General features: G+C 43.7%; 1 protein-coding gene across 6 annotated transcripts in view; it reads right to left on the reverse strand.

Annotated features, from left to right (window-relative positions):
- LOC137006925 (peroxidasin) overlaps positions 1-12,270 on the reverse strand; it is a 100,563-nt gene that overhangs the window by 17,397 nt on the left and 70,896 nt on the right. For 4 of the 6 annotated variants that reach the window (XM_067368083.1, XM_067368080.1, XM_067368084.1 and 1 more), the window contains one exon: positions 5,729-8,987. The exons of 1 other annotated variant lie outside the window; for it this stretch is intronic. In XM_067368083.1, the coding sequence (XP_067224184.1) occupies positions 8,853-8,987 (135 nt within the window). In that variant the 3' untranslated portion in view covers positions 5,729-8,852. Of the gene's footprint in view, positions 1-1,900; positions 5,188-5,728; positions 8,988-12,270 lie in introns of those variants that run through there. One more of the 6 variants, XM_067368081.1, reaches the window with a different exon arrangement.

Consider the following 12,270-nt stretch of genomic DNA (forward strand, 5'->3'; position numbering starts at 1 on the left):
TTTAGATGTCTTTTATAACCGAGGCTCCTCTCCTCAAATTCACATAGATCAATGAAATACACAGTTCATCAGAATCAAAATCAAATCTCCAAAGGGCCTTTCCAATCCAATCAGAATCCTTGCCTATCCTATTCATGCTTCCTAATTGCATGCTTTCCCAGCCTAATACAATGAGGAGTGATGATTTAGTTATTCATTGCAAAATAGCTGTGGATGTAAGACATTATGAAAGATACTGTTCTTATATGGAAATTTAAAATGGCAAATTGGGAAACAAATAAGTTCCTTAGTGAGATTACTGGAATTGGAGTTGGTGAAGGGAATAGATGAGTCCTATATAAAACAACAGAAAATGTTATAGGTTAAAATCTAAGTAAATATGTTTTTTTTTTCTGGAAATTATTTTTGACTGCGCAGCGAGTTGTGTTGACAGAGTTTAGCGATTCGAAGAAGTGAAAACTTCCGAATAATGTCAGAGTTCATTCATGAAGTTGTGTGAACAACAGCATCCGTGTTGAATCAAGCACATGCACACTTTGGACAGAGCGGTAATAATGTGGTTAAGGTTTAGGCTACATGCCTGTTTATTGCGATTAAAATTGGCATATGCCACATAGTTTAATGTGAATATGGTTACTACGATTATGAGCTTAATTGCATTAGTTTGATCAAAGTATTGCATTGACACGAGGTAAAGTTTAACAGCAAAATATTGCAAAAATCCCATTATAATCACATTATGAAGGTGCATGTAAATGCACTCTATATCAATCCTTGTGTTTGCAGTCATTCTTTGTCAGATCGTTGTTGGTGCATGTCTGCCTCGTTGTTTGTTTGCCATCCAGTGTTTAGTTCCAGTTCGTTTGTCTCTTGTTCATGTTGGATCACTCCTGGAATCTCTCTGGATTTACCGCTGTCTGCGCCACCAGCAGCAGCAGCACTCAGTCAGTACAACAGACAGGTTTCAGAAGTAAAACTCGGTTTTTCTCCATAGGGAAATTTTTTAACAGTAACGTTTAAAGACAGACCTGTTGTGAGCTTTAAGGTAGTTAATAAGTGGTATATACTTTTGTTTAAGCTATTTCTCACATTATTTTAACTTGTTTCAATAAATCCTGTTTAACTGCGGAATTTGTGGTGAAAAACTGTACCAATGATGCTGTACAGAAAATTCTTGCCATCACAGAGTTGTGGCGAGCACCATGAATGCAATTGAGTCACTCTCAAAATACTGAAAGGTGTGGATTATCAGCTTTTTTCGAAGGCTTGATTGTGTTCATGCTTCGTTTTTAAAAAAAAAAACACATTATTTTTCACATATTTTTAACTTTATTCTACATCGTTGTTGCCGTTTTCCTAAAAAGGCTCTGTTGAGTTCCTGCTTCTATGAAGCCCCTCCCTCAGAAATACACAATGGGCTCAGATTGGTTAGCTGGCCCAGTGTGTTGTGATTCGTTAACCGCCTAGTGCACGTTGTCCAGAAATGTCACGGCCCTTACTATTGCGGGTAGTTGTACTGTATGTGCTCCGGTGTATTGTAATCAGTGGCGTTAATATTGCCTTATCAATTTGAGCCTGAGAGACCCAGATAATATTAATGCAGCATGCACGGCTCTTACAGGATGTTTGTTTGTTTGTTTGGAGTTGTCTCATACTTTTTAGATACGCTATTATTTGTAAATACTTCTGCTGTTTATGTAAGGATTTAATATACATTAATATTTATCCTTAATAAAGCTTTAGTACAGCATAATACATGATTGCGTTGTAGCATTTTTGTAGAGTAATTGTTTAGTTTTTAACAGTAACAAGTGTTTGTCTATTAACAAAAATTAGTGTACTTGTGCACTATTTAAAAAAAAGACAGAAAATGGTCTTTTATTTGTAAATTTTGACAGTTTTTATGTAAAACTCCTACTAAAATTATGCAAATCAATGCAAATCATTACCCCTTTAATGTTTTTTTTGTGTTCTTCTTTCAGTGTTGTGTGGTGTTTGCATCCCTTGAATCCATTAACTCAAACATTCATCGTCCTGTGGTGAACTTTTCATTCAGACCTCACTGCTCCACTTTCAGAAAGCCCAGAGTATACTTCGGCACGCACTGTCCGTGTGACGTAATTTTCATCATCAGGAGGATCCGTGGACTTCCGTGCGCACAGTTCGTGTGCAGCCCATGTGTCCGTGTACAACAGCACATGTGCGAGTGACTTGAGTCCACTAGATAGTGCACACGTGCTGAAAGTATCTTTTCGTGCTCATGGCTAAAGGAGTATACTTTGAAAGGCTTGCATACTCAACTATTCGCGAGACAGAGCGGAGCACAGAAAATGAAGTAGATCCGGGCCTTAATTCCTTATGCATTCAATTCTGGGAGTGAAATCTCTGAGCATGTGCAGTTCTGGACAGTCGTTTTAATCAAACATTTTCTCCTGTATCCACTTCGAGGCATTTCTGTGAGTTGGGAGTCCCCACAGAGAGATAAGCCTCTCTACAGTCAGGGGGCCACGTTATGGGGACCTACACACACATACGCAAGCCCAGCAGATGGGGAGCCTTTTGTGGCCTAATTGTGCAACTTGGCTCTACTCCCAGACTGAACCCTGAAAAGAAAACATCTCATGTGAAGAGAATGTGTTCTCCTCCGAGCCAACAAAACATTTGCACAGATTGCTCTGTTTTTTGAGGGGGAAAAGATAATGCTAGTCTTTTTTATAACACCCTCTTTATATCTTTAAACACACTTAACCTAAAACCATGGCGTTAAATTACAGTATGGTGCGGCTTTCTGTCTGTGGAAGCCTTGTTGCATTACAGGAGTCATTTTTCAAGTGTCCTCTATTCTCTGTGATATCAGTGAGAAATCAGAGAGCAGTTGTGAGATTCAGAGGGGAGAGATTGGGGAATCACAATGAAGCTGGCTGTTAAGGATAGCACCAACCTGCACTTAAATCTCTTGCAAATATAATATCTATCCCTCATCACTTTAATAATGTGTTTTAGGGCGTTTTCACGCCTGTAGTTCATTTGCTTTGTTCCAAAACAGATATTAAAATTGTTACAATGTTGCAATTTCTTCTTGGTTCAGTTCCATTTCACAAGGCAACATTGCTGTTTTCACACCTGACTCGTTTGTTTCAGAACTTGCCAAATATTCTTCCTTAGTTTGTTCGTTTATGCATACAGTCATGAAAAAGAAAGTACAACCTTTTAAATTCTATAGTTTTATGTATAAGGACATAAAAAAAAGTTGCATCTTCTGAACAAACCACGGGACTTCTGGAACAATGTCTTTTGGACAGACGAGACCAAAGTGCAGATGTTTGGCCGTAATGCACAGCGCCATGTTTGGCGAAAAGCAAGGTGAAAGATGAAGATGGGACGCATCATGAGTGATGTTCCTGGGTTCATCGGGTGTTTCGGGTCTTTCAGCATCATACACCCTCGCCCAGATGACCCAGCTGGGGGTGTTCAAGCCCCTACCTGTGTCCCAGCAGAGCTTGGCCACGGATCACCCCTTTTTATCCACAGCCATCTTGAGGCTTTCTGCAGCCTCTGTTGCAAGTCTGATGGCCCACTCAACCCCAGCGCAGTGCATGCTCTGTAGAGAGATCGGCCAGCAAAGCCCCTGCATCCCCTGCATCCACCCTCCACAGCTCTCCAATCCCTCTCTCGGCACTGATCAATCACACCTTTGTACCTGGTGCTTTTCCTTTCGAATGCCTCTTCCCTTCGCTCTTCCCATGGCACAAGCTGTTTTAAGACCTCAGATAGAATGATGTCATGTTGCAAAGATGTTACTGCGATGTGTGGTGGGAATTTCAGCTGCTTCTGTAAGTCAACCAAAAGCTGCCCGTCCCGTGCTGTTTGAAGAAAGCCTGCTGGAGCTTTGTGCTGCAGTGCTGGCTGCTCTCCTTCCTTCACATACCGTATTTCCTTCCTAGCTCGGTGATGGTACTTACTGCTCTCAATGGCCCAGGAGACACTCTCTGCTAGTGCCTTTAGAACGTGGTCATGCCGCCAGTGGTAGCGGCCATCCCCAAGAGCCTTTGGGCAGGAGCTCAGGATGTGTTCTTGTGACCCGTTTCCATTGCAGAGGGAGCAGGAGGGAGTATCAGCTTTGCCCCAGAGCCGGAGGTTCACTGGGCTTGGTAAAACATCATATTAAGCATGGATTAAAGGGTATATAACACACAGTTTCAGCCAATCTCATGCTAATCTTGAGTACCTAGAGTAGTATAGCATCCTTCATATCTCCAAAAAGTCTTTAGTTTGATCAGATTTATAAAAGAAAGTTTTGCTGTACCGAGAATTTCTGAAAACAGCCGAGCTCCTGGAGGCGTGCCGTGTGAGCGGAGCTAAAGAGTCACAAACACGCACAGCTATCAATGGTCAGCTAAACAAATGTATTTAAACACACATAATACACCATCACATTATCCCTGGATAACTTGTGATTCATTATACGTTTGTGTTGTTTACATGACATGCACTTACGCGCCGACTGCCAACAAAACAGACATTCGAAGCAGTTTTACTCTCCACCTGCGGTTCTGACTCATGACCGGGATCATTACTGCTGTGACTGCTCCATCTTTCAGTTTCAAACGATCTGTAAATACAGCGCTGAACTGGACCTTGTTTATAAAACCATACTGAGGGCTTGAGCAGGGAAAACGAGAGATTCTCCATTCATTTTAGCCAATAAAAAAGTGATTGCAACTTTCAGACACGACTTCCTACATCACTGACTACCCTTATTTTGAGTTGATTTAAGGTGGTTTCTATCGTTATTTTAACGACGAATGCTCTTCCACAAACCAGTCCGCACCACGGCCTTGTGCCTTAGCCTGGACTCTGCTGCCTCCAGCTCCCGTGCGGCTCTCCACTTTCTGCCAGTACCTCCAACAGCTCTCTGAGACTCTTCACTGGCTTCTCGCTAACAGATGGAGTTGAGTTTCCCTCCAGAATAAAGCGGTGTGTCAGGCACAGTGGTGGAGGTTTGATGATTTGGGCTTATTTTGCAGCTAAAGGACCTGGACACCTTGCAGTCATTGAGTCAACCATGAACTCCAATGTATACCAAAGTATACTGGGGTCAAATGTGAGGCCATCTGTCCGACAGCTAAAGCTTTGGCTGAAATTGGGTCATGCGACAGGACTATGATCCCAAGCACTCCAGCAAATCTACAACACAATGGATGAAAAAGAAAAAAAATCAAGGTAAATCATAGGTTGTACTTAGTTTGTCACCCATAGCTTCTCCATTTTGGCTTTATTTTGTTAAATGAATATTGACATGGTGTAATATGTCATGCTGTTGTTCATCAGAGGTTGTATTTACCTAATTTTAAGACCTACTAATGACCAGATGATTTTTATTATGTCCTGATAGGTAAAACCATAGAATTAAAAAAGGTTTACTTTTTCATGACTGTATATGAACCAAAACTGCTCAAAGCTCAAAATGTAACATGAGAATGAACCTCATTGGTTCTTGCTGAAGCACAAATGTGTGCATAACGCAAGAATGAACCTTTCTCAGGAGTACATAAAAAGCAGACTGAAAGTATACTTTACTTTTGCACTAAAAATAAGATACTGATAGCACATTTGAATAAACTTATTTTTCGCAAGTGAAGTGCTATAGACAGTAAATGAATAAATAAATATGTATAAATGTGACAACATATTTTGGAAATAAAAAAGCCAATGTTTCATAGGTGGCCATTTTATTGTTGAAAGGCATATGTTGCAGTGCAAACAGTCTTTGGCAAAAAACAAAACAAAAAACAAACGATAATCATATTGACCACTAGTTAGAGCGTGTTCAGTCTCGCAGGGCAGTGCATTTCCATGGCAGGTGGGCACAGTTTGGTTTGGGGGAGGATCTTCTAGAGGTTGTTAGATCATTAAGGAAGGAAGGAAGGCTGTTTGGGAGTAATAAAACACTGACACAGAGTCACATAACAGAAATAAAAATGTTGAACGCAGGTCAAACATGGTAAAACAATTAACACTCAGCTGCTCTCACCACTATCACAGTCACTTTCCCAATCACTAACCACCAGAACTGTACAAGCAAACAGTGACTCTGATGACCTGTTACGCTGATGATGTTCAATCAGGATACAGTGGAATGTTTTGAGGAGAGACGCGTGGTTCAGCGCTGCAGGTTTGGCTTCCAGTTCAGCCAAAAAAACTTCTTACTAGTCCTCTAAACAAAACAGACGCATGATTGGCCTTTGTTACTATAATACAGTATGGGGGAACTTTACATTCAGAAAAAGAAGTGTTGTAGAATTCCTGGAGTCTAGTTTATATATATATATATATATAAACTACTACCACTAATAATAATAATATATACAATATAGACATACTGGTCAAAAGTTTAGAATAAAGATTTTTTTTAGTTTTTATATTTTTGACAGAAGGCTCATATGCTGACCAAGGCTGCATTTAAAAATACAGTAAAACAGCACTATTGTGAAATATTATGACTATTTAAAAGAACTGTTTTCTATTTCAGTATTTTTTTTTAAGGTATAATTTATTCCTGTGAATTTTCAGCATCACGTGACCCTTCAGAAATCAGTCTATAATGTACAACTGATTTAAAATAAATGCTGTCTTATGAACTTTCTATTCATCAAAGAATCCTGAAAAAAAAAACAAAAATACTGATAATAAGAATTTGAGCACCAATTATAACGGAGCAGTAAATCAGCATATTAGAATGATTTCTGAAGATTCATGGGGAATAAATTACATTAACTTTTTACTTTGTAATTTTAAATTGTAATGATATTTCACAATATTACTGTTTTTACTGTATTTTAATTAAATAAATTCAGCCTTGGTGAGCAGAAGAGACTCTTTCAACACTTTTGAATGGTAGTTAACAACTAAACTAGTTTTTCTACAGCATCAAAGCAAACGCCGAGTCTTTAAGCTAAACGGAACGTGACAAATACTGTGCGTGTGAAAAAACACAATAAGAAAAACACACAGAAAGCACTCAAGTCCTCGCTGCTTCAAACCCATGACTCTTATGAACCAGTTTAAATGCTACAGCATCATTTAGTGATTACTCAAGGCACTAAAACGAATCATTAATGGAATCAGAATCATAAATGCAATTCCCATCTCCAAATATTTCTCTTTTGCTGGATCAAAGCGTCTGCTGAACGAGAGAAGTGTGTATGGTACGAGTGATGTATTGTGATGAGGCACAACGGTTTACATCTCTGACCACTGTTTGAAAAGAAAGGAAACGTCTGGACCTTCATTCATGACAAGGTTATAAATACTGTGCTGGTAGGACAGAGTTTTATAGAAAAGTACAGTAACACTTCAGAAGAGAGGCTGACTTCAGCTCAGTGCTGCGCTTCCCAAACGCTTCACCTCGGTCGCTCCCAAACCAAAAACATCAATAACAGCTTTCTGTCAAGATAAAGCAAAGAACGCCCAAAGTTCAGGTCTCAGAAAACCCGCAGTTGCCAAGGGAAACAAACATTTGGTGATCAGTAGAGTTTTTTTCCCCATTGCAAAGATTGTTTCAAGGTATTCACATTTTTCTTCACATGAGAGGAAGATACAAAGCGGGAACTAATGTTCTACATGTGTCCAGAATATCATACTATGCACACTAAACAAAGTAAAAGCACAAGTAACGTTTAAAATTTCTTAAGCGTAACTACAAAACGACAAGTTTTCGCTCAAATGTGGATTTAAAAAGCACATAATGAGTGTATATACTGTATGATGCATTGCATATTGCAAAATTAAATGCATAAAACAACACTCGTAAGACTCGGGTAAATCGCTGACATGATAGCACCAGTTCTGCAGCATCTCCAGCCTGAGAATGCTTCTTCCATTAAACAACCAGAAATGGGAAACTCGGGTCCTGGAAAGACGTTGCGCTGCAGAGTTCAGCTCCATCCCTGATTAAACACACACTCAAAAAATATTTAGGCCTAAATTTAGGATTTATGTATTTGAATTGCACATAAAATTTCCATTCATTTGGATTACACAGTTATAACATAAACTCATGAACTTAATGTGATGCATATTTGTCAGTCATACATTCCGCATCCAAAAAAACACGGCAAAGTTTATTAAGTACTTGCATTTATTTGATTTTATTTAAATAATCATATATTTGAAATGCATTTACTCAAACTGATTAGAAGCACCATGAATCTGGTTAAAATATGGCTAGCTGTGGAACAAGCAATATTCAGTTAGTTTAAATATATGAGATTTATTGATGATAAACCTGGCTATTGGGTATTTAAACTCCTTCAGTTTATTAGTACTATTACAGAAATCTTATCCGTTTCATGCATAACTGACAAATATGCATCGCAATACATTTAATACTTTGTTACAACTCTGTAATCCAAATGGATGGAATTTTTATAAGCAATTCAATGACATAAATCTTAAATCTAGGCCTAAATATTTTTTGAGTGCCCCTGCCTGTAATTTTCAAGTAATCCTGAAGACTTTGGCTTTTTCAGGCATGTTTGATTAGGGCTGAAGCTTGAACTGAAATGCAGGACACCGTTCCTCCAGGACCAGGGTCGCTCATCTCTGGTCTTGTAAATGAACACCTTGGGTAGTTGTCTCCCAGTTAACAGGCCTGAGGAGGAAAACAGGGTCCCACATTCATCTGTTCAAATACTTTTTAAGGCAGTGTATTTTTGGTTCTTTGTAGTGGGTGTCTGAGGATATGCGAACAAACAAACCAATACATGACAAACAACAGAAAAACCCTGAAACACAACTATAGACCAAATGGAGGCATGAGCTCAAGGTCACATGGGTTAAGTGCCCTGAGGTTATACGCGATGCTCTGTATCCTGCGGTTGTGACGGCTGGTTGAGGCACATGGGGCAGCACGAGCCTTTGGGCGTCACAGGATTCAGACATGCTGCCGGCGGACACTTTTCCACGAAACACGTCACCTGGGCCCCCTGACAAAGACAGACACAGGAACAACTGAGAACTGAAAACACCGTTTGGCTGGTAACTTGTATAGAAAATGCAACAGGCATGGATTAAAACGTTTTTTTCTGCAGGAAATGTGAATAAATTTGTGGTCACCCTTTGCAGAAATGTAATATTTATTTTTTTAGCAAAGTGGACCGCAAATAGCAGGCACATGCCAGTATGAACAATGGTATCTATGGGTACAATATGCCATAGTTTATAGTTTTTATCAAGTAAAAGGCCTTTAGTAGAACTGTACAAACGTCCTTCTTCAGGTCGTGGTTCACGCGTTTGCTGAGAAATCTTTACTGATTTTTATATAGTAAACGTAAGAATAACTTTTATATTGTTCATAATAATATTACAGGATTGATTATCCATACATCATTTTTCAGAAAAAATCATGTTCAAATGTGAGTCTCAAATATGATCATCATCTCTTGCTGAAGGTTTATTTGTTCATCTCTCAATCATCATTGTATTGCATTGCATTATATGTTTTAAAACTACAGCGCATTGATCATAAAATTAGGGCTGGGCGATACAGCTAAAAATGTATCATAAAATGTTTCTGTAACGAAGCGGGACTGAAGCAGAGATCCATGTGCAGCATTTATTAAAGTGAGAGTGGTCGTACAGGCAGGGTCAAACAGGAGCAAACAGGAACAGCAAGGAACAGGCAGAATCGTGGTCAAGGAACAGGCAATGATCAGGACAGGCAGATATCACTCACAGGTCGGTATACAAAGCAAGGGTCAGGACAGGCAGCAACGGGTCGATAAACAGGAAACAGGCAGGATCGGTAACGATAAACAGGCAGACAATAAACACAGGGAAACGCTCAGAATTGTCACACAGGGTAAACAAGACTTCGCGGTGAGGTGGTGTATGTGTGAGTCCTTTATAGTCCAGGTAATGCGTATCAGCTGGGTGTGGTGATTAGTGTGGAGTGTGCATGACTGTATGTGGCAACAGGTGATTGGTGGAGTGAGTGCATGTGATTGACAGGGGGGATGATGGGAAATGTAGTCCGAAACTTGACAGGGGCAGACGGTGATCGTGACATAACGCCCCCCTCCCGGAAGGCGCGACCTCGCGCCGTAGATGACACCAATAAGGGAGGGGGGGTGGGTGCATTGGAGATTAAACAGCTGACAGGAACGGAATCTCCAATGCAGGTTCCAGAACAGCCACGGCAGGTCAGGTGCTACGGGCAGCCACGGCGGGTCAGGTGGCTCAGGCGGCCACGGCAGGTCAGGTGGCTCGGGCGGCCACGACAGTTCAGTCGGCTCGGGCAGCCACGGCAGGTCAGGCGGCTCGGGCAGCCACGGCAGGTCAGGCGGCTTGGGCAGCCACGGCAGGTCAGGTGGCTTGGGCAGGTCAGGTGGCTCAGGCGGCCACGGCAGGTCAGGTGGTCTGGGCAGTTCAGGGACCGCTGATGACCGCGGCCGTGCAGGGTTCCCACCCACACACTCCCCACCCCTAGGTATACTGCCCCCCCCAAAAAGTTCTTAGGGATTTCAGCGGGGCCCGTCGCAGGTTCGTGGGCAAGGGGTTCGGGTGGCGGCGGCAGGGCCAGGCGTGTGGGTGAAGCCGTCAGGGCAAGACTCCTGAGTGGCGCCGGGAGGGCTGGAAGCGTGGATGGCGCCGGCAGGGCTAGAAGCGTGGATGGCGCCGGCAGGGCAAGAAGCACAGGTGGCGCCGGCAGGGCAAGAAGCACAGGTGGCGCCGGCAGGGCAAGAAGCACAGGTGGCGCCGGCAGGGCAAGAAGCACAGGTGGCGCCGGCAGGGCAAGAAGCACAGGTGGCGCCGGCAGAGCGAGGAGCACAGGTGGCGCCGGCAGGACAAGACGTTTGGACGTAAGAGGGGGAAGAACAGATGGAGCCTTCCTCCTCCTCCTCCTCCTCTTCCGAGGATGAGGCGATGGTTCACCGACTGGAGCGGTTTCTGGAGCAGACTCACTGGCTGAAGCGGACTCAATGGCTGGAACAACCCCTGCATCCTTGAGCACCGCAGGGGCGGCCATCTTGCCCGTGGGCACTGGCAAAGCAGCCATTTCGTCCATCGCGTCCAGGGTGCATAAGTCCACTGCAATCGGCGAACACGAGTCCATGGCAACCGAGCTTGAGAGCTTTGAAACCGGCGAGCTTGAGAGCGTTGAAACCGGCGTGTTTGAGAGCGTTGAAACCGGCGAGCTTGAGAGCGTTGAAACCGGCGAGCTTGAGAGCGTTGAAACCGGCGAGCTTGAGAGCGTAGCAACCGGCAGGTTTGAGAGCGAAGCGGCCGGCTGGCTTGAGAGCGGAGCGGCCGGCTGGCTTGAGAGCAAAGCGGCCGGCTGGCTTGAGAGCGAAGCGACCGGCTGGCTTGAGAGCGAAGCGGCCGGCGGGCTTGAGTGCGAAGCGGCCGGCGGGCTTGAGTGCGAAGCGGCCGGCGGGCTTGAGTGCGAAGCGGCCGGCGGGCTTGAGTGCGAAGCGGCCGGCGGGCTTGAGTGCGAAGCGGCCGGCGGGCTTGAGTGCGAAGCGGCCACTGGGCTTGAGAGCGAAGCGGCCAACGGAGACTTGGGGATGCCAGCTGTTCGGACTGAAATCAACGGTGGATCGGTCACACTGGAACGCAACCCTCTCCACTCCCGGACTGATCTAGAGACCTGACGTGACTCTGGGCGATCAGCGGCGACGTGACGTTGCTCTGGGCGATCAGCGAAGGCGTGGCGTTGCTCTGGGCGATCAGCGAAGGCGTGACGTTGCTCTGGGCGATCAGCGGAGACGTGACGTTGCTCTGGGCGATCAGCGGAGACGTGACGTTGCTCTGGGCGATCAGCGAAGACGTGACGTGGCTCTGGGCGATCAGCGAAGACGTGACGTGGCTCTGGGCGATCTGCGAAGGCTTGACGTGGCTCTGGGCGATCAGCGGAGATGTGGCTCGGTGTTGTTATGGTGGTAGCCGCCATTTTGTGAATGTCCTTTGGCGCAGCGGCCATTACGTGGTTTATCTCGGTGTCGCATTCCTCCGCGACCCCCACGGTAAACGGAGAACCAACAGTCAATAACACATAGTCCAGGAAATGACTAAGAGAAGAACGGGGTCCCTCACGAATTAATTGTTCTTTGAGTGGTTGGTTGACACCATCGCAGAAAAAGTCAATAAGTGCACAGTCAGGCAGATCTGAATAATATGCAATGTTCAGGTATTCTGTGATGTAATCCTCCAGTGATCGTGTGCCCTGCGTACTCCACAACAACAATTGATTGATGTCCATACCGTGTA

This window comes from Chanodichthys erythropterus, chromosome 18 (assembly GCF_024489055.1).
Source record: "Chanodichthys erythropterus isolate Z2021 chromosome 18, ASM2448905v1, whole genome shotgun sequence".
Lineage (NCBI taxonomy): Eukaryota > Metazoa > Chordata > Actinopteri > Cypriniformes > Xenocyprididae > Chanodichthys > Chanodichthys erythropterus.